The sequence below is a fragment of the Hyperolius riggenbachi genome, chromosome 5 (genome assembly GCF_040937935.1).
Source record: "Hyperolius riggenbachi isolate aHypRig1 chromosome 5, aHypRig1.pri, whole genome shotgun sequence".
NCBI lineage: Eukaryota > Metazoa > Chordata > Amphibia > Anura > Hyperoliidae > Hyperolius > Hyperolius riggenbachi.
This window is the reverse complement of record NC_090650.1, coordinates 315,745,673-315,764,763: the sequence shown is the minus strand read 5'-3', so window position 1 is coordinate 315,764,763 and position 19,091 is coordinate 315,745,673. Positions and strand designations below refer to the sequence as shown.

Here is a 19,091-nt window from a genome sequence, read left to right as displayed (position 1 = left end):
CTTTATTGGGCGATAAACTACTGTGTGGTTGATGAAAAGTCGATCGACTAGTGGCCCACAAACTACAAGTGAGATCCTGTGCAATTCTTCACTAATCCGAATGATGTTATGCCTTCATACTCTGAAACCAAAATTAGATTCTGTGTCTATCGAAATCATGTGAACAGTAGCTAATTCCTTTACGATCAACCAATGTCGTCCATTCTGTCGAGTAAATTGGTCGATTTGACCAAATATCGGCCAATTTCCCTTGATCAAGCAGAATGGAACATAATTGATACACCCTCGATCTGATAAAATGATGAAATCAATTGGTCTATCGTACAGGAAGAATGAATAATGTGTGGCCACCTTAACAAAGAAAGGTTTTTGCGTTCAGTAATTACTTGGGGATTATACATAACCTGGTTGGCTTGGCTGTTATAGCTGCAGATAATGATAAAGCACAGGCATGGCACTCATGCATACTTTATGGTAAATAATACTGGGACTAGATAAATTGATTTTATCTGCTAAAATACTGTATTACTTTTCTAAATGTATGTTTTCTCCCTTTTTAGTCATAAAGTGGGTTTCAGACCGAGGTACGTAACATCGTATAAAGTGGTTACAGAGTTGGAGTGGAGATGTTGTCCTGGCTTTAAGGGTCATGATTGCGCTGATGGTCCTACAGACAAGGCGAAACAAATTGCTTTACAGACTCCTCGGCCAAGTGGAACAAAGAAAGAGACAGGTAAGAAGATTTCATTTTTGTCTCCAGTACAGTTGGAATGTAAAGGAATTATACATATATCTCAGTACAAAAGTAAGAAATTGTCATAACTGGGGGTAAACATTAGCTATGAAAGAAACTGGAACAAGGAAAATGTTTCTATTCCACAAACAAGCTAGCCACATGCTCACCATAACTATTAGCAGTCATGAGTAGGCTTGCTAGCATGTGCACTTGAACAAGCGCTCAGTACAATTTCCTGAAACTAGAGAGACAGCTGTGCATTTGTGCATTACTCCAATGCTGGCGCAAGGGTAGGCTATACAAATGACTTAAGGTGCCCATTCACTTGCTTGATGTTTCAGGCAGATTCAGTCATTATGATTGAATCTGCTAGAGGTCGATGCCACCACGTGCCCACACGATTTTTATCAATTTACAACCTAAATCAATTAAAACTATTGACAGAGCAGGCTGGAAAGATCTCTTGGGTGCACAGTGGTAGTGAAGGTAGATTTAAAGATGACCAACATGTCATCTAAAATGTACTCCCCCTGGGCCCATGGAGAGGGTTGCAGCGCAGCTCACGCTCACTTGTCTGCTCTCCTCCTGTCCTCTCTTCCTTGTCACCATGGTGCCTGTGTCCCTTGACCCAACAGCATGTACGTGGTCACATAAAGCACGTGCCACTGGATCAAGGGGTACAAGTGCTCAGCACAAATAGGAGAGGTGAGCATATGCTTCACTGCCAACCCTCAGTACAGCCCAGGGTTGACCACATTAAGTGGGTGAGATCTGGGGGACCCAGAGGCAGTGGTGCCTCCACAGATTTTCATTCAATAGATTTCATGCTGAAAATCTGTGTACCATGTGTGACAGTAATAGATCCCTTTCTGATCAGATTTTGATCATACAGGGATCTATCTGATTGCCAAACCTGGTGGCCATCTAGAAGTGTATGGCCACGTTAGATATTTTTGCATGTGATAAGCTTGCTTTTACATCATGCTTAACCTGAATGTTTACTTCAACATCCAGGCCTTGCTAGACTGTATTGATTCCAGTGAAAAGAGTCATCCAGATGTGGTCTGGTACCACCTGTATTCTGGAAACACAAAATGGTATTGTGTAAACAATGCCAGGGTAAACCTGGGCTTAGAGCGTGGGAGAGCTTGGTAGATGTGGCTATCACAAATACAGGTTGTTGGTTTTTTTTCCCTAAATCAGCGCCAGAGTGTACACTGATGATAAAAGAATGGAAATATGAAGACAGGTACAAAGAAAACTAGAACCTAAGCAGAGCAGCTATTCAGACTAGCCAAAGAGAATAAACAGAAATTCCACAAAAAAAGCCTGACTGCTTGCTTTGGATAACCACTCATATTTTGATCCAATTCTTTTTTCTTGAGGCTCGTACACACGTCCAACAAAAGCACATGACCATCCTGATGACATGACCGACTGCACGACACAGCGATTGCACGACTTGTATTTTCTACGCACCAACCAACTCATTTGCATACTGTGTCAACAACAGACTGCACAATGTGTCCACATTAAAAAAAATAGAAGTCGTTCAGAAAGACTTGTACACCTGTTGTCAACTACATGGTATCAGCCCAACAGTCGTGTGAGTTAATCCATCGGTTAGACCAGGCAAACTGCCTGTTACCAGTCACTCGAGTAATTGTTTGTCATACATACATGCGACCAGCTATCAACCAACAGACCAAGTTTGGACGATAGTTGGGTGGAAAAGTTTCATGTGTGTACAAGCATTTAGCAAATCTACCTCTCAGACTTTTAGATTGAAATAAAGATTTTACATATGCTCAAAACAATCAAGTAGCGTTAATTCACTTCCCTGTTAAACTGGACGCAAGTTGTGACAGAGACATTAGATGTCAGCTTGAAATGTGTATAAAATGACAACAACATATCTTATGCTTGCAATTAACCCAAACTCTTCTATGGGCCAAACTTATTTGTGTCATCTGGCTTATTGCTGATAGTCATATAACAACAGATAACAATAAACAACTGGCACTGAACGCAAGGCACATGAACATTTACAAATAAACAGACCACAACATTGTGTGTGAATTCTAGCATGGCCTGCCAAGTTCACTCAGAACTCACAACTGTCTTTAGCTGCCTCCATATTACAAGGCTGCCATCAGAAATTTCTGGGCCCCATGCTGTTCAAATCTACTGTGCCTCCTCACACCCCTCTGTTACCACACCCCAAATCGCTTTAGTCTTTGACCAATGGTAGTGTTTCTCCATAAAATAAGCATAATTAGATAGCATGTTTCCCAAACACATAAGGCAGCATGTAACATCAGTAGACAGCAATTAAGCATAATTAAGCAGGGTTATAACCAAACATAAGTCGGCAGAGTCATCCACCTCCTTAAAAAACAAACATGATTATGCAAAGCAACCCTTAAGGTAGCCATACACTGGTCGATTTGCCATTAGATCGACCAGCTGACAGATCCCTATCTGATCGAATCTGATCAGAGAGGGATCGTATGGCTGCCTTTACTGCAAACAGATTGTGAATCGATTTCAGCCTGAAACCGATCACAATCTGTGGAGCCGCCGCTGCCGCCTGTGAAGGCCCCCCCCCCCCCCGCATACATTACCTGACGCTGGCTCCCGGGCATCTTCTCCGCATCTTCTCCACGCTGCACCCGCTCCATCCCGGCGCTTCCTGTGTCACTCCGTGACCAGGAAGTTCAAATAGAGCGCCCTCTATTTGAACTTCCTGGTCACTGCAGTGACAGGAAGCGCCGGGATGGAGCGGGTGCAGCGCGGAGAAGATGCAGAGAAGATGCGGAGAAGACGCCCGGGAGCCAGCGTCAGGTAATGTATACCTGATCGGATCGGCCACCGCTAGCGACGCGCTCCCTACCCGCGGTCGATCGAGGGTAATTTCCCGCACGGCGCGATCGACGGACCGATCCGATTTCGATACATCGGATCGACCGATCCGAATCGGTCGATCGCGAATCGGGCCAGTGTATGGCCACCTTTAAGGTAGCCATACACTGGTCGATATGCCATCAGATTCGACCAACAGATAGATCCCTCTCTGATCGAATCTGATCAGAGAGGGATCGTATGGCTACCTTACTGCAAACAGATTGTGAACCGATTTCAGCCTGAAACCGTTCACAATCTGTTGTGGTGGTGGTGGTGCTGCCGCCGCTCCCCCCGCCCGCATGCCTGCATACATTACCTGCTCCGCCGGCGAGACTCCAGTCCCCAGGTCTCCGCTGTCTTCTCCGCTCTGGTCTCCAGGTCCAGCATGCTTTACTTCTTCCTGCCCGGCAGGAAGTTTAAACAGTAGAGCGCCCTCTACTGTTTAAACTTCCTGCCGGGCAGGAGGAACTGAAGCATGCCGGAGACCAGCGCGGACACGGAGCAGCGGTGACCGGGGGTAGTCGTGCCGGCGGAGCAGGTAATGTATGCGGCTCAATTGCGTCGGTCGTCGGGTACTCGAACGCCGCTAGCGGCTCGCTCCCTACCCGCGGGCGATCGACGGTAATTTTCCGCACGGAGCGATCGACGGGATCGGACGAAATGGATCGAAATTCGGCGTGTAGCGAGAATGATTGGCAGCAGATTCGATCCCAGTGATCGAATCTGCTGTCGAAACGGCGGCAAATTGGGCCAGTGTATGGCCAGCTTTACATCCCCAAACATAATACCTTTCTGTCTGCAGCTGAGCCTCATAGCCATCCTAACCCCTTATAGGTCTCCTTGGTGCTCTAGCAAACCCCCCCCCCCCCCTTATTAGTATTCTCTGGTGGTCTAGTGGTCCCGTCTCTAATATTGATTTCCCTGGTAGAGTAATGACCCCCCCCCCCCATAGCTTTCACTGGTGATCTTACAGTATTCTATGTTGATCTAGTGGACTGACCCTAGTGGTCCCTCCAATATCCTCTCCAGATTACCTGATAGTTCAATCCCCATAAAGCCTTTCCAACGTGGTTTGGTGGTTCCACCTCCTCCTTACAGTATGCCGTGGTGGTCTTATGGTGAGTACACAACATACAAATTTTACAGACCGGAAAATGTTGTCTATTTTACTGTCTTTATCGATCAAAACACAGGCTATCATTCTGTGTGGTGCTTTTGATCGATATCCAGTCATAAAAATGATCAGAAATCTGATCAGAATTTGAGAAATCGCATACCTGTGTATACTAGCTACCTTTTACAGCCGATCAATATCAGATCTGAATATTGATCTGATCACCATTCAATTTTTATTTCAGATTGATTGATCATATTGATATTCAGATCTGACATTGATTGCCTATAAAAGAAAACAATTCTCTGCCGACCCATTATTCCTCGTTTGTTTCGAGGTGGTTAAATGTGTGTACAGAGCTTAACTGCTCCTTGATTGGCCAATATCAAATAAATCCTTTTTAAAATATCTAGTCAGAAAATTTTGGTGGAGAAATGTAGTCAGTGCCCACACCCTTGCACTGTAAACAGCAGGATGATGCAATTCAGCCAGCAGCAGCCACATACATTGCGCCAGCTACTGTAGTAGAACTGTCCCAAAAATATATAATTTGAACATTTTGATAACTCATGTATTCCAAGGTATTTAGATCTGTTACATTTAATGGACTTTAACATGTTTAGGCAGCATTTTTTTCAATACTGAAGAACATTTAATAATACGTATAAACATGAACAGTGTGGTTGATCAATCTACCGTACTTTATACAGGTTCAGTGAGATTAATCCCTGATCCATCATTCTTCAATTATCTGAAACAGAGATGCAAATCCAAACAAATCTTTTATTTCCTCATAAAAAATCTCTGTATTTCTTGCAACTGATTGCTTATAGATGAACATTTTTAATATACTTCTGTATCTGTATTTATACTAAATGGTATATAAATGAATGAATACATATATACCTTTTCATTTCTAAAATATTTTTTTACTTATTTATTATAGATCCATCAGGAAAACAACAAAAAGGCCCAGACCCTAGACGAGAGTTACAAGAATTAAATGAGGCACAGGAGAAAAAAATCCAGTCTCTAGAGGAAGAGGTGATTCGATTGACACAGACTATGATTGATTTGCAAACTTCTGTGTCAGGAGTAAATGAAAACTTAAAGATCACTGTTCAGGAAGATGTCAGTAAATTTCTAAATTCATGGCTAAACAATCTGAGACCTACAGAAAGTGCCATTGGCAGTAAGACGGAATACTATCTTCCAGGGTTGTCTGGGAGTGCTGAGAGAGATGATGGACTAAAGGATATTGTTTCAGCGTTGACAAGCGCTCAAGAAGAACTACATAACAAATCCAAGCAAATAGAAGATTTGAACCAAAAAGTCAGTTTGTATGAGCAACGCTTAACTGAACTTGAGGAACAATCGCACACACCAACAGGGGCAGTGCCTAATGCTAACGTGCACCAAACTGACTTTGAGGATCAGTTGGAAGACCTCAGAAATGAACTGTTGGAGGGAATGGACCGAAAGATCGCTGATATGAAAAACTCTTGTGAATATAAATTAAGTAATGTCAAACTGCAATGTGAAGAGAATGAGGAAAGTTGCTTGGGAGTGAAAGAAATGGTTTTAGAAAAAGAGACAGCACTCCGAAATGAAATAAACACATTAAAATCTCAGATTCCATCTGTGTCTAGTGGTAGCTCTAATGGCGGCACAGGTTGTTGTAAGAACTCTGATTTTGACACGGCTCTTAAAGATCTTAATCAAAAGGTTGAAAGAATTGCTGAGGCTCATCGTACTCTTAATGTCCGATTAGACAATGAGGTGCAACATTTCGGGGTCCAACATCCTGACCAAGTATGGAATGAGAGGTTTAATGACCTGGAGTTTAAGATTAATGTTACAGAAAAAAATGTAGAGGAGCACTGCTTTTACATTGAGGACACATTGAGAGGTTTAATTAATACTAGTATAGAAGATATGAACAATCTAATTGAACAAAAATTCCAGTTACTGGAAATCAGGCTAGATGAGTTTGATAATAATCATCCTTCCTCTGATCCTAGCCATTCATTTTCTGATAGTGTCCTACAAGACATCGGTGATTTGAAGGATGCTGTACAAAGGCTTGACGAAGAGCTAAAAACTGTATTGTCTAGCAAGGAAGGAGATAATGATGATTACAAAGCCTTTGTTCAAACTCAGCTGGGAAGTTCTCTTCTCTTGAAGTCATTGATTGATACAATGAATGAAAAATTTGAGAATCTGCAGAACAAGACATCAGATCTGGAAGCCATGCAAACTTTCTTGCAGGATGAATTAGATGAAAAGTTTACCTCATTGAAGGACCAGCTGCATAATATGAACTCTACTGTTGGGAACATTCAGTCAGGTTTATCTGGCAAAGTTGATGATGCTACCAAACGGTTTGAATATACCTCAGATACTTTTGTGAATGAGAAATGCTGTAGTGATCTGCAGAGCAAGTTTGACGTACTGAAGCGTGAACTGACTACTGACAAAGGAAAATGCACAGATACTCAGGGAATCCGAGCAGAGATTTCTAATGTTGATGCCAGAGTTACTAAGCTGGAAAATGTGTGCGGGAAGCTGGATACAATTTCTGGTAGTCTGCAGCGAATTAAAGACGGACTTAACAAACATGTTACCAGTTTGTGGAACTGTATAAACAACATCAATGGTACAATAAAGTCACATTCCAGTGACATTTACGGCCTCAAGAATTCAGTCCAAGTATTCCAAACTCAGGTCACCAAAATCACTACTGACCTGCAGGATCTAATAAAGAGTCAGCCTGGGGCAGGTAATAATTCACATTACTTATTCATGACTAAGTAACCCTTCTGTAAATGTTGCCTCACAGTTAATAGAATTAGCAGGGTTGGTATAAGTTTATCATGTGATCACCAGAAATCCTTTTGGAAAAGGAGTGTCAGGTTAGTGCCTTTATCTGAAAGGTATTTTTTCTCAAGATAGCCAATGTTTGCCCAAAGGACGAAGACAAACAACACCTGGATGTATTATGTCACCTTTTGAACTTCTAGTTGCTGTTTTACTTTGATTTGTTCGCTCATTTGACATTACCCGGTAAATTTACCCAATATTACATGCTAGGGATGATTTTTAAGGTTCTGTGTACTACATTTGCATTATATTAGTACAGGGATAACTAAATTCACAAGGGTAGTGACTTCTAGCAATTTAAAGCATCTTCTTCTAGCCAGGACATGGTAAAATAAATTATACATCATGTGCTTTGTTCACGTTATGCAAAGGTGTGTGGTTACCCTGCTGTTCTAAACCAATGCATGTAACATTTGGCAGGATGATGACTAAATGCATAGATTGGGGGTTATTGGTATGGTGCTGTGTAAGGAAATGCTGACTACTTGTTAAGCAGCACCCACACAGGGTAGCATCCAACAAGAGGAGAAGAGGCAGAGCACCTCATCTTTCTGTTGAACTCTAATGTAGGGAGAATGTAATAGAGTGATCGAATCTGACAGATATTAACAGGAACATTGAGGTCACAAAGCTGCAGCTCGCCTCTCTGCTTCTCCTCACCGAGCAGAGAGGCGGGGGAGAGCCACGGAGGGGCGGGGTAGAGGCTCAGGGTGGGGGGATGGAGGCAGGGGAGAGGCGCACAGAGGCAGGGAAGAGGCGTTTTGCAGGAGTGCCTCTTCCCTTCCCCTAGTTATCTAGCGATAAGCCTGTTATTTTCGGGGGTCTGTGGTGGAGATAAGGGGGGACGGAGAATGGCACACAGAGCACACAAAGGGATGTCATTAAACAAAGAACATGACTCTGTGTCCCATTTGTATTAGAAAAAATTGCCTCGGGTACACTTTTTAAGGCAAAATGGGGCTCATTCACAAAAATGTTCTCATGGTTTATCTCACCTCAACTATAAGGAGACTCAAGGTAAGGTAGAGAAAATTCAAGACATAAAACAGAGAGAAGGAGAGATATATTTTGAATTAAGACATAAAATGAGAGCTTACAAATCAGGAGAGGTAATTCTTGTTATACAGGTAAGGAAAGCTAAGTTTTGAGTTAAGACAGACCAGAGTTAATTCACGAGACAAGACAAAAAAAAGAGAGAATTCTTAAGATAAGTTTCGTGACTTAACCCCAATATATAATTTTCATTTGATGTTGATGCTTTGTATTTTGGTGCTAGTTAGGAATACTGTAGGGGGGTTGAGGGAAAATGAGTTGAACTTATCAGGGGCTTCTAATGGTCCACTGCAGACATCCTGCCCAGTTGGTCTGCCCCTGCACAGTACACTCCTGGTGACATCAGCAGGAGCGAGGACACAGCAACACAGGTGCAGTGGTTTTCAGACTTTAAAGGGATACTGTAGGGGGGTCAGGGGAAAATGAGTTGAACTTACCCGGGGCTTCTAACGGTCCCCCGCAGACATCCTGTGTTGGCGCAGCCACTCACCGATGCTCCGGCCCCGCCTCCGGTTCACTTCTGGAATTTCAGACTTTAAAGTCTGAAAACCACTGCGCCTGCGTTGCCGTGTCCTCGATCCCGCTGATGTCATCAAGAGCGCACAGCGCAGGCCCAGTATGGTCTGTGTCTGCGCAGTACACTCCTGGTGACATCAGCTGGAGCGAGGACACGGGCGTGCAGGCGCAGTGGTTTTCTTACTTTAAAGTCAGAAATTCCAGAAGTGAACTGGAGGCGGGGCCGGAGCATCGGTGAGTGGCTGCGCCAACACAGGATGTCTGCGGGGGACTATTAGAAGCCCCGGGTAAGTTCAGCTCATTTTCCCCCGACCCCCCCTACAGTATGCCTTTAAAGTCTGAAATTCCAGAAGTGAACCGGAGGCGGGGCCGGAGCATCGGTGAGTGGCTGCGCGGGCGCAGAACATCTGCGGGGGACCATTAGAAGCCTTGGGTAAGTTCAACTAATTTTCCCCCGACGCCCTACAGTATTCCTTTAACCTCATTGTTTTGTTCATTGTGGTCCGAAGCCAGTTCAATGATAGAAGTGTAATGGAATTTTTTTCTTAGAAGAACAGCTGGTAAGAAGAGGGAAGTACTTTATCGCCAGCGAGTTTCAACCCAAGAGTTTTTTGTCTGTTTACACAAGCTCAGCCAAAGGAATAATAAAAAAATAAAACTGATTTAAAAGTTACATAGTTAAAATTAAAGTTTTAGAATAACTTACATCTAATCAGATATACATCTATGTACAAACAAGTATTATGCTTTCTTGGACTCACAATGAAAATATACATTTGTAATATAGAATAACATAGAATGTATCTACGGTAAGTCTGAATAGCAGTATCTCTGTTTTTCTTTCTAGGTACAGATCCAAAGCAGAGCCCACACGTGATAGTTTTACCTCTACCTTCACAACCAAGAGCAACAGAGAAACCGGCAAGAGTTCCCCAGCAACCAGTAATTCCTCAGGTGCCTGTCTTACCTGAAGTGCCTGCACAACCACAAGTACCTCAATCACAACCAAGGGATCCAAAACAACCGGAACTACCTCAGGAACCTACAAAACCATTTGCTGAACCAGAGCCACCAGGTCCAACTGTCTCTGTTGTCATACCACTGAACCCTGAACGAAATGGATTCATTATTGAGCAAGGTCAGGCTGGTCCCCCGGGAAGAAAAATTGTCCAGACTGGATCAGGGCGTCCACAAGGTGCCGATGGACAGAAGAATATGGAGATGTCTAAAGGCTTTGCAGGGGCACCTGGTAAGTTCAGTACAATGAAAACACAGTAGGAGCTTGAAACTTCAACTTAAACTTTCTCTTCTGAACATTCTAGATGTAGTTCTGTAAAACAATGCAATGTACTCTGCCAGTGAACAGAGCAATTTGAAAGTCTGTGCATTACCATGAAAAGTATTCTGCTATCATGTACAGTAGTTTGTAAAACAGCATTTTCAGGGTCAGTTCCTACTATCACAGGCTGCCCTGCATTTTACTGCAATGACCAACAAACTGAAATAGACATATATTTCCTATGGCCCCTTTCACCTGTCCATTGAGTTGTCCATTGTGAGGACACATCCAACCACAGGCATGTTTCTTATCTTTTTCCTACATTTAAAACAATTCCACGTAATTGCAGGAGGAGAGTTGTGATTACATATTTCTCTTTGTTGTCTTAAAAACCATTGTCTCTCTGCTCAGTGATGGCAGAAAGGGGAAAGAGGAAGTGTTTCCCCCAAGTCCAAGCTAGCACCAATCTGCTTCTGGTGACATAAAACATCTTAAATTGTGCGGTTAAAATGAAAAATGTAACACTTAAGCTGCAAATCAGCAAAGCATTTGCTGCTACAGAAGTATTAATACTGTGACTAGCCAGAATAAGTATAGTGAGCCTGTTTATATCTAGCTGAAGTACAAAGGAACAGTGTGAGAGCCACATGCTTCACACTCCTGACATTGTTTCATAGTCTGCTTTTAAATGACTCTATTCACATAAACTGCACAGCAAACTGGAGAAAATCAGACTTCTGCTTCAGTACATTTCATGCATAAAACATTAACGCAAAGCTTTAATGCAACACACTATAACATCTGTATTTATTTTATGGGTCAGATTCATAGTCCAGATTCTATCGCCTCCGTGCCATAGATTGTGTACCTTCTGTGGGACCCCAAATTACTGCCTTAAAGAGTAACTGTAACCAAGGATTGAACTTCATCCCAATCAGTAGTTTATACCCCCTTAGCCACAAGAAATCTTTACCTTTTTTTCAAATAGATCGTGGGGGGTCTGTACGGCTGATATTGTGGTGAAGCTCCTCCCACAGTGTGATGTCAGGACAGTTTCCTGTCTCTGAATCTTGTGGAAAACTGTGGAAAACAACAGCTGTATCCAATTGCCAAGCAACCAGTATTTCCCTCTGTGCATATGCATATCTATAAAAAAAAAAAGACTGTTTAGCCTGTCACAATGTTAGAGGGTTGGTGCCGTCTAGTTTTTTTCTTGTCTGCTAGTAGTAAAGATGATGACATGCAGGTTCATTGTGGAACAAACAACATGAATAATTCACATTGGGAATATCAATCATTTCTTGATCTCTCTTCTATTTTTTAACTTCTCACTTTGTAATGTACTGATTTATTTTTTTCCCCTTTTTGCTAAAGTTCCTCTTTAAAAAAAAGTAAGCTTGGTGATTGGTGGTGTTATAATTATTAATAACACGACTTTATCTTGCAGGATATCCCAAGCCAGACACAGAAGACAAAGGTAATTAACTGTTACTCTGTAGCTGAAATGTTTTATTTATAAATAATATATATAAATTAATATTATATAAATATCATGTATGTGGCAGATGGAATGGGAAGCCTTTTTGGAATCCCTAGAGTTATCCATTCTTGTTCTATTTTATTCAGGGCTAGTCCAACAGAATGGAGGCCACAGCCTCCATTCTAATCACTGACAGCCATGCTAGGTTGGCATTTAGAAGGGAGACACAGTATCAGCAGGCATGTCATGGGACTATGGTTCGGACTGCCTATAGGAAACTGTTGGGGAAAAACTTTTTTTCTTTTGTGCTGCAAGAGGTTAATATTTAGATCTTAAAGATTTTAGGTATTTTTTTATTTTTAAGAATAAGTGACTTGTAGCATTTAAAAGAGGTGTCTAAAATACGGCATCAAATATTTCTAAAATGGTAAATTTATTTCAAATTCCTTAATAGGTAATTAATTTTTACTGTAGAAAGTGAAGGTGTAACGTTTGCGGAATCGTTTTCGTGGTCAGCGCACGAGATGCGCACTGACACAGCGAAAACCTTCCACAAGCGTATAATTGGGTGAACCCAGGCTAGGTGCAATGCACCAGCAGAGGGCAATTCCCACCGGCAGATGGTGCTGTGGAGTGCAGACGAGTACAATCGCTGCACGGCCACAGATGCCAGATGGGGATTGTACAGATCAAGACAATGCGGGGCTGAACAGCCCACAAAGAGAAAGAGCACAGGGACAGGAAGAATGTGTGTTCATCAATCTAGTCGCGACCCTGCGACTGTGAACACACATCAGCAGAAACAAAAGTAGGAACGTGATCGCGAGAAAGGCGATCGCCAGAAGTGACACAAGACAGACTAGAACAGAACACAAGAGGAGCAAAGGCACAGCAAATAATACAATGAGAATGATAAAGAAAATAACAAACGCTAACTAAACGCGAACACCGCACTCATTCGCAACAGCGAACGCGTTTATAGCACGGTCTCCGCGTGTTAAGCACAACAGAGACAAGCACGCCTAACTAACCGACAGACAAACACGAAACAAAGAACGTGAACGCTTGCTTAACGGTTACCTCACCGAGCCTACAGCAAGCGCCCGTATCAGACAAGACAGACAAACGAGAAACAGGAACTAGGCAGAAAGGATCCACCGCTCTTCCGCCAGAGCAAGTGCGATCCAAGCAGGAACACAGATCAGAAAGATCCACAGCCGCTAACGCTAGCGGCTAGTGCGATCTAAACAAGACAGATCAGATGAGGTAGCCGGAAGCAACCACAGCTCCAGCTTACACTCCAGAAACTAGATCAGAAGGATCCATAGCCACTAACGCTAGAGGCTATTGCGATCCAGGCAAGACAGATTAGACGAGGTAGCCAGAAGCGACCGCAGCTCCAGCTTACACTCCAGAAACGAGATCAGAAGGATCCACAGCCACTACCGCTAGAGGCTATTGCGATCCAGACAAGACAGATCAGAAGGGGCTACCAGTAACTACCGCAGCGCCGGCTAGCACCCCAGACAAACAGAACGATTTCCTGTCGACCACCGCTGGGACAGGACAATCGCAACAGACAAACAAACTATTACTCTAAGATAACTTTAACAAGAAGTAGCATGGCTGACACTCTAGGAGTGTTTACTACAAGCCCTGAAGGAATGACCAGCAAAGCATTCTGGGAGCAGAAAGCTCTTATAGTGCCAGTCATCAAAGGAGGCAGGCAGGGGATTTGCATAACGAATGTATGCAAATTCCTCAGCAGCAGAACAGACCAGAAACTTGCAATTGAAAAACAGGTCTCTCTTCCAGAGACCTGCAGCTCACAGACTAGAGGAATGGTCAAACAGCTGTCTGCCTGTGCAGCCAGCTGAGTGGATCATCACAGAAGGTTTTTTCTTTTTTGAGAGAAGCATAATAAAATTGTAAAATTTGAGTGCAGCTAACAAATAATATATAAAGTGATCTTGGCACTCTCTCAATAATTTGCTCACACATAATGAAGTGAAGTCAGATTTATGGAAGAGGACATTTATGTTTAGTTTGCCTGCACTTTGTATGTGAAACAAGGGTGCCCTTTTCCTAATACAAGGACATACAAATAAGCAGTACTAATGCTGCTGAAAACATGACATTTATCTTTAAGTGGAGACAGTATTTTATCTTCCTTATTATATCAAATCTGATATAATATGGCAAATAAAAGAGCTGACTGAGTTTAAAGATCTACTTACCCGGGGCTTCCTCCGGGACACCGCCGCAGCTCTGTTTCCAGCTGGTGTCCCAGGGTCCCCCCAGGGTCCCCTCAAACCGACATCTACTGCGCAGAACACTTCAGACCAGGTCAGCGCGATCGCAGGCACAGTAGATGCTGACCTGGTGAGGTCGACATCTGCAACAGAGGGGACCCCAGGCTACTGGCTAGGAGCGGAGCTGTGGCAAGGGACATATCAGCTGCCAGGGGCTGGAGGAAGCCCCAGGAAAGTCAATCTTTTTTTTTTGTTTTTCTCTGACCTCTCCTTTAAGGTACGTGTGGAGAGCTTCCCCTTGCCTTTCCGTGCCCATACTAGTTCATTAGTAGGTCTTCATATCTCAACAATGACACGATGAAAGTAGTCAAACTAAGCTAACATATTTAACTTTATTGATCCGTGACTCCACTACTTTCATACATAATAAAGTGACCATGGATCAATAAAGTTAAATGGGTCCATCTAAAAATGGTGCAGGGAGAAAAATGGCGCACCGTACAACGCTATTTACTGTTTTAATGTAAATACATTAAAACGGTAAATAGTGTTTTATGATACATTTATTGCGGAACAGTGCGCCATTAAAAAATGCAGAGGGCTAGTATAGGCAGCTGGGGTTGGGGGGAGAGGTTGTGTGTAATATGCATACATTTACATTACCTTGTCTGGCCGGCGATCACTCCTTCACTTCTTCCGTTAGTTTGCTGTAGTCCTGCAGCCAGCCAATCACCATGCGGGGACTGAAACCACACGCTATTTAGCGTCATAAGTGTAAGGCACACTGCCTGCACCATTTTTTAGCACTTATAATGCTAAATAGCGTTAGATAATTAAAGTCAATGCGGCGCCATTCTCATTCTCCTGGCGGTGTGCAACATTTTTATCTGTCACGGGTCCAGGAACAGCAGCATTCAGAGACACGTGGCACTATGGGCTAATAATGGGTACTTTTCTGTGACAGAGTTACCTTTTTATTTGGGTACTTGACTTAAGCCATATATAGCAACCGCAAACAAATGCTGCAAATAGTCAAGATGGGAACTGAATCTGGAGGCTGTGTAGTCTTTCATAACTCGAAATAGATCAAATATAATTTACTCATTGTTTTTCTATTTTTCAGACCAAGTTGTAACAGATTTAACGGAATCTAAAGGTAATCTTTTTCTTTCATCATCATTAAAAGTAATGTTAGCCATACCCTTGTGTATGGAATGTTGGTCATTGGACTTTTCTTTTGTTCATATAACATGTTATTGTGAAAATAGATGTGCAATAATGCCAGATAACATCAAAACCATGCTCTTTTCAGTCTACAATTTTTTAATGATCTTAAAGGGAACCCGATGAGAGAGACATATGGGGCTTGATTCACAAAGCGGTGCTAACCTACTTAGCACGTCTAAAGTTTTAAGACGTGCTAACCAGGGTGCTAAGTAGGTTAGCACCGGATTTCTCAATTGATTAACCTACTTAGCACCCTGGTTACCACGTCTAAAGACTTTAGACGTGCTAAGTAGGTTAGCACCGCTTTGTGAATCAAGCCCATGGAGGCTGACATATTTATTTCCTTTCAAACAATGCACACTGCCTGATGTCCTTATGATCCATTGTCTCTCATACTTTTGGTCATAGACCCTGAACAAGCATGCAGATCAAATATTCTGACAAAAAATATGACTAGATTGGCTGCCCTACTGACCACAAAGATGACCTGCTGATCTGTTTGGCTGCAGTAGAGTCTGAATAACACCAGAAACAAGCATGCTGCAAATCTTGTTAGATCTGACAATAATGTTAGAAACACCCGAGCTGCATATGCTTGTTCAGGGGCTATGGCTAAAAGTATCATCAGGACTGTAAGGCAGAGGATCATCAGGACTGTAAGGCAACTGGTATTGCTTAAAAGTAAATAAATATGGCAGCCTCCATATCCCTCTTGCTTCAGTTGCTCTTTAAAGAGGATCTGAAATGAAAAACTAATTTTATCAAGTAACTTGTCTATATATCTTATCTAAAGTTTTGATAGTTTGCACAGCAAATCTAGCTGAAAGCAGCTTCAACAGTGTATGATTATTTCGTCCTGTGATACAATGACAGCAGCCATGTTCTGCTTGTCACATTACACACGCAAGCTTGCCTGCATCTCCACCCTTCAGCCTGTGAAAATTTCACTCCCCTCTCCTCCTCCCTCCTCTCCTCTGCCTTTGAAATCTCTGCTAGTAACACCTCCTCCTCCTCCTGCAGAGACTAAGCTCCCATAAGCCCTTGCTACATGGCTCTCAGAGTGCCAAGGCACTGGAGGAGCTGTGGGCGAGGCTTGTTTAGTTTATAGGGAATTAGAGTATTAAACAAAAAAAAGTATTTGGCTTGAGGAATCAGGGACATGGCAATAGGGGTTGCAGAGGTTGCGACTGCATCGGGGCCCTTGGACCTGAGGGGCTCCGAAGGGCCCGCCTTCAACTGCAGTATTAGCTCTCTATTGGTGCTGTGCTCATAATAATCACTTCTATCTATAGATACTTTGAATAGTACTTTGAATAGTGCAAACAAACTGTTTCCCATCCCCTTCTTGCACCTCTGACAATGTGGTTGTCCTTGGCAGGTTTTGGTGCATCGTATCAATTGTTATGTATGGAGTGCTTGGGGGGCCCCATGCAGCGGGGCCCATAGCTCCTTAGCACTGTGAGGAATACAAACTATATGAAAGGAACACAACTATGCAATGAGTAAAAGTTTATCTTGGATCCACTTTCAGTGAAAGTGTGACCATGGCTCAGCTGGCTGTGAGGGGAAAAAAATCTCCATACTGTGTTCTTTGTGGGACATTCAGTCCCTTCTCATCCTCATACCCAGTCTAGTTTCCTTCCTGCTTATATGTCTGTCTATCTGCAAAATGACCTTATACTGATCAGATTCTCTTTAAGCAAACCATTTAGTCTGTTTTGCACACGTTTCCTTAACCACTTTACCCCCACGTGTACGGATTTCTCCGCCCCTTTTTTCCCTCCTAAAAAACCAAGGACGGAGAAATCCGTACCTTCCGCGCTACCGCCGCTGTCCGCGCTCCCGCTGCTCGTGCACGCCGCCGCCCGCTCGCCCGGAGATCAATGAACGGGAAAATCCATTCCCGTTCGTTGATCTAAACCCCCGCAATGATCTGCTGCTTCTTTCAGAAACAGCGAGATCATTGTGAGTCTCCCAGCCTCCTACTGCTTCCTGTAAGCATCCTTCCGGACGCTTACAGGTCGCATGTAAACAAACACTCTGTGGCCATCTTGTGGCCAAATAGTAAACTACACCCTAAAAGCATTTTACATATACAAACATTACATTTACACAATAAATTAACTCATTACCTCCCACACTCCCCAATTTTTTTTAAATTTTTTTTGTAATTAAAAAAAAAAAAATACAATAAAAAAAAAACATAAATAGTTACCTTAGGGACTGAACTTTTTAAATATTTATGTCAAGAGGGTATAACACTGTTACTTTATAAACTGCGGGCTTGTAATTAGGGATGGATGCAAAACTGAAAAAAATGCACCTTTATTTCCAAATAAAATATTGTCGCCAAACATTGTGATAGGGACATAATTTGAATGGTTTTATAACCGGGACAGATGGGTTAATACATTTCATGGGTTTTAATTACAGTAGCATGCTTTATTTAAAAACTATAATGGCCGAAAACTGAAAAATAATAATTTTTTCCCACATTTTTTCCTATTTCCCCATTAAAACACATTTAGAATAAAATAATTCTTGGCATAATGTCCCACCTAAAGAAAGCCTAATTGGTGGCAAAAAAAACAAGATATAGTTCATTTCATTGGGATAAGTAATAATAAAGTTATAGACGAATGAATGGAAGGAGCGCTGAAAGGTGAAAATTGCTCTGGTGGTCAGGGGGTAAAACCCCTCAGTGGTGAAGTGGTTAAAGGATACCTTAGCACAAAATGAAAAACAAGTGGGAGCAGGTATGTTTAGTGGGCTCTCTTCATGCCCACCGCTCCCCCCATTCTCCTCTGTCCCCCTATACAGCCTACCGACTGCCCAAACTTATTTCCTGGTTGGGGTGCACGTCCTTGATTGTGTGCCCACGGCCGGGAGCCCTCTCCACATGCGCACTACTTAGTTGTGACGTAATTGTGTGCTAAGGTATCCTTTAAAGCCACTTTGTGATGCAGTACTCTGGCAATCAACGAGGAAATGACAGCACCCTTTGTTATTAATATGATTTTTGAATCCACTCACTGACAGCAATGTTCCAGTGGCTGCACACATGACATCACAGTCAGTGAGTGGATTTTGACCTGCACTTAGCGAGCACTGGAAGAATTTCTCTTTTCATTTGCACTGCTGAAGAGACTGGATTGGTCTCGAACCATTAGCCTTTTATTTTGAAGAATAAAGTGCAATATATAGGATGAGCCAGGATTATCTTTGACTTATACTGATCAGATTTATGCCTGCACATGAGCTCCCTTAACCTCCTTGGCGGTAATCCCGAGCTGAGCTCGGGGTATGCCGCCGGAGGTCGCCGCTCAGGCCCTGCTGGGCCGATTTGCAATCTGAAAAAAGCAGCACACGCAGCCGGCACTTTGCCAGCCGCGTGTGCTGCCCGATCGCCGCCGCTCCGCGGCGATCCGCCGCGTGCAGCGGGGAAAGAGGGTCCCCCCAGCCGCCCGAGCCCAGCGCAGCCGAAACAAACAGTTCCGGCCGGCGCTAGGGGCTGGATCGGGCGGCTCTGACGTCAGGACGTCGACTGACGTCCATGACGTCACTCCGCTCGTCGCCATGGCGACGAGGAAAGCGAAACAAGATAGGCCGCTCATTGCGGCCTATCTTGTTACTTTCGATTGCCGGAGGCG

At 43.2% G+C, this 19,091-nt stretch overlaps 1 protein-coding gene across 1 annotated transcript in view; it reads left to right on the top strand.

The window, feature by feature from the left end:
- Positions 1-19,091, top strand: part of EMILIN2 (elastin microfibril interfacer 2) — a 111,354-nt gene that overhangs the window by 73,582 nt on the left and 18,681 nt on the right. Inside the window, exons 3-7 of the mRNA XM_068237224.1 lie at positions 561-733; positions 5,701-7,533; positions 10,051-10,452; positions 11,930-11,959; positions 15,338-15,370. Of these exons, the coding sequence (XP_068093325.1) occupies positions 561-733; positions 5,701-7,533; positions 10,051-10,452; positions 11,930-11,959; positions 15,338-15,370 (2,471 nt within the window). The remainder of the gene's footprint in view (positions 1-560; positions 734-5,700; positions 7,534-10,050; positions 10,453-11,929; positions 11,960-15,337; positions 15,371-19,091) is intronic.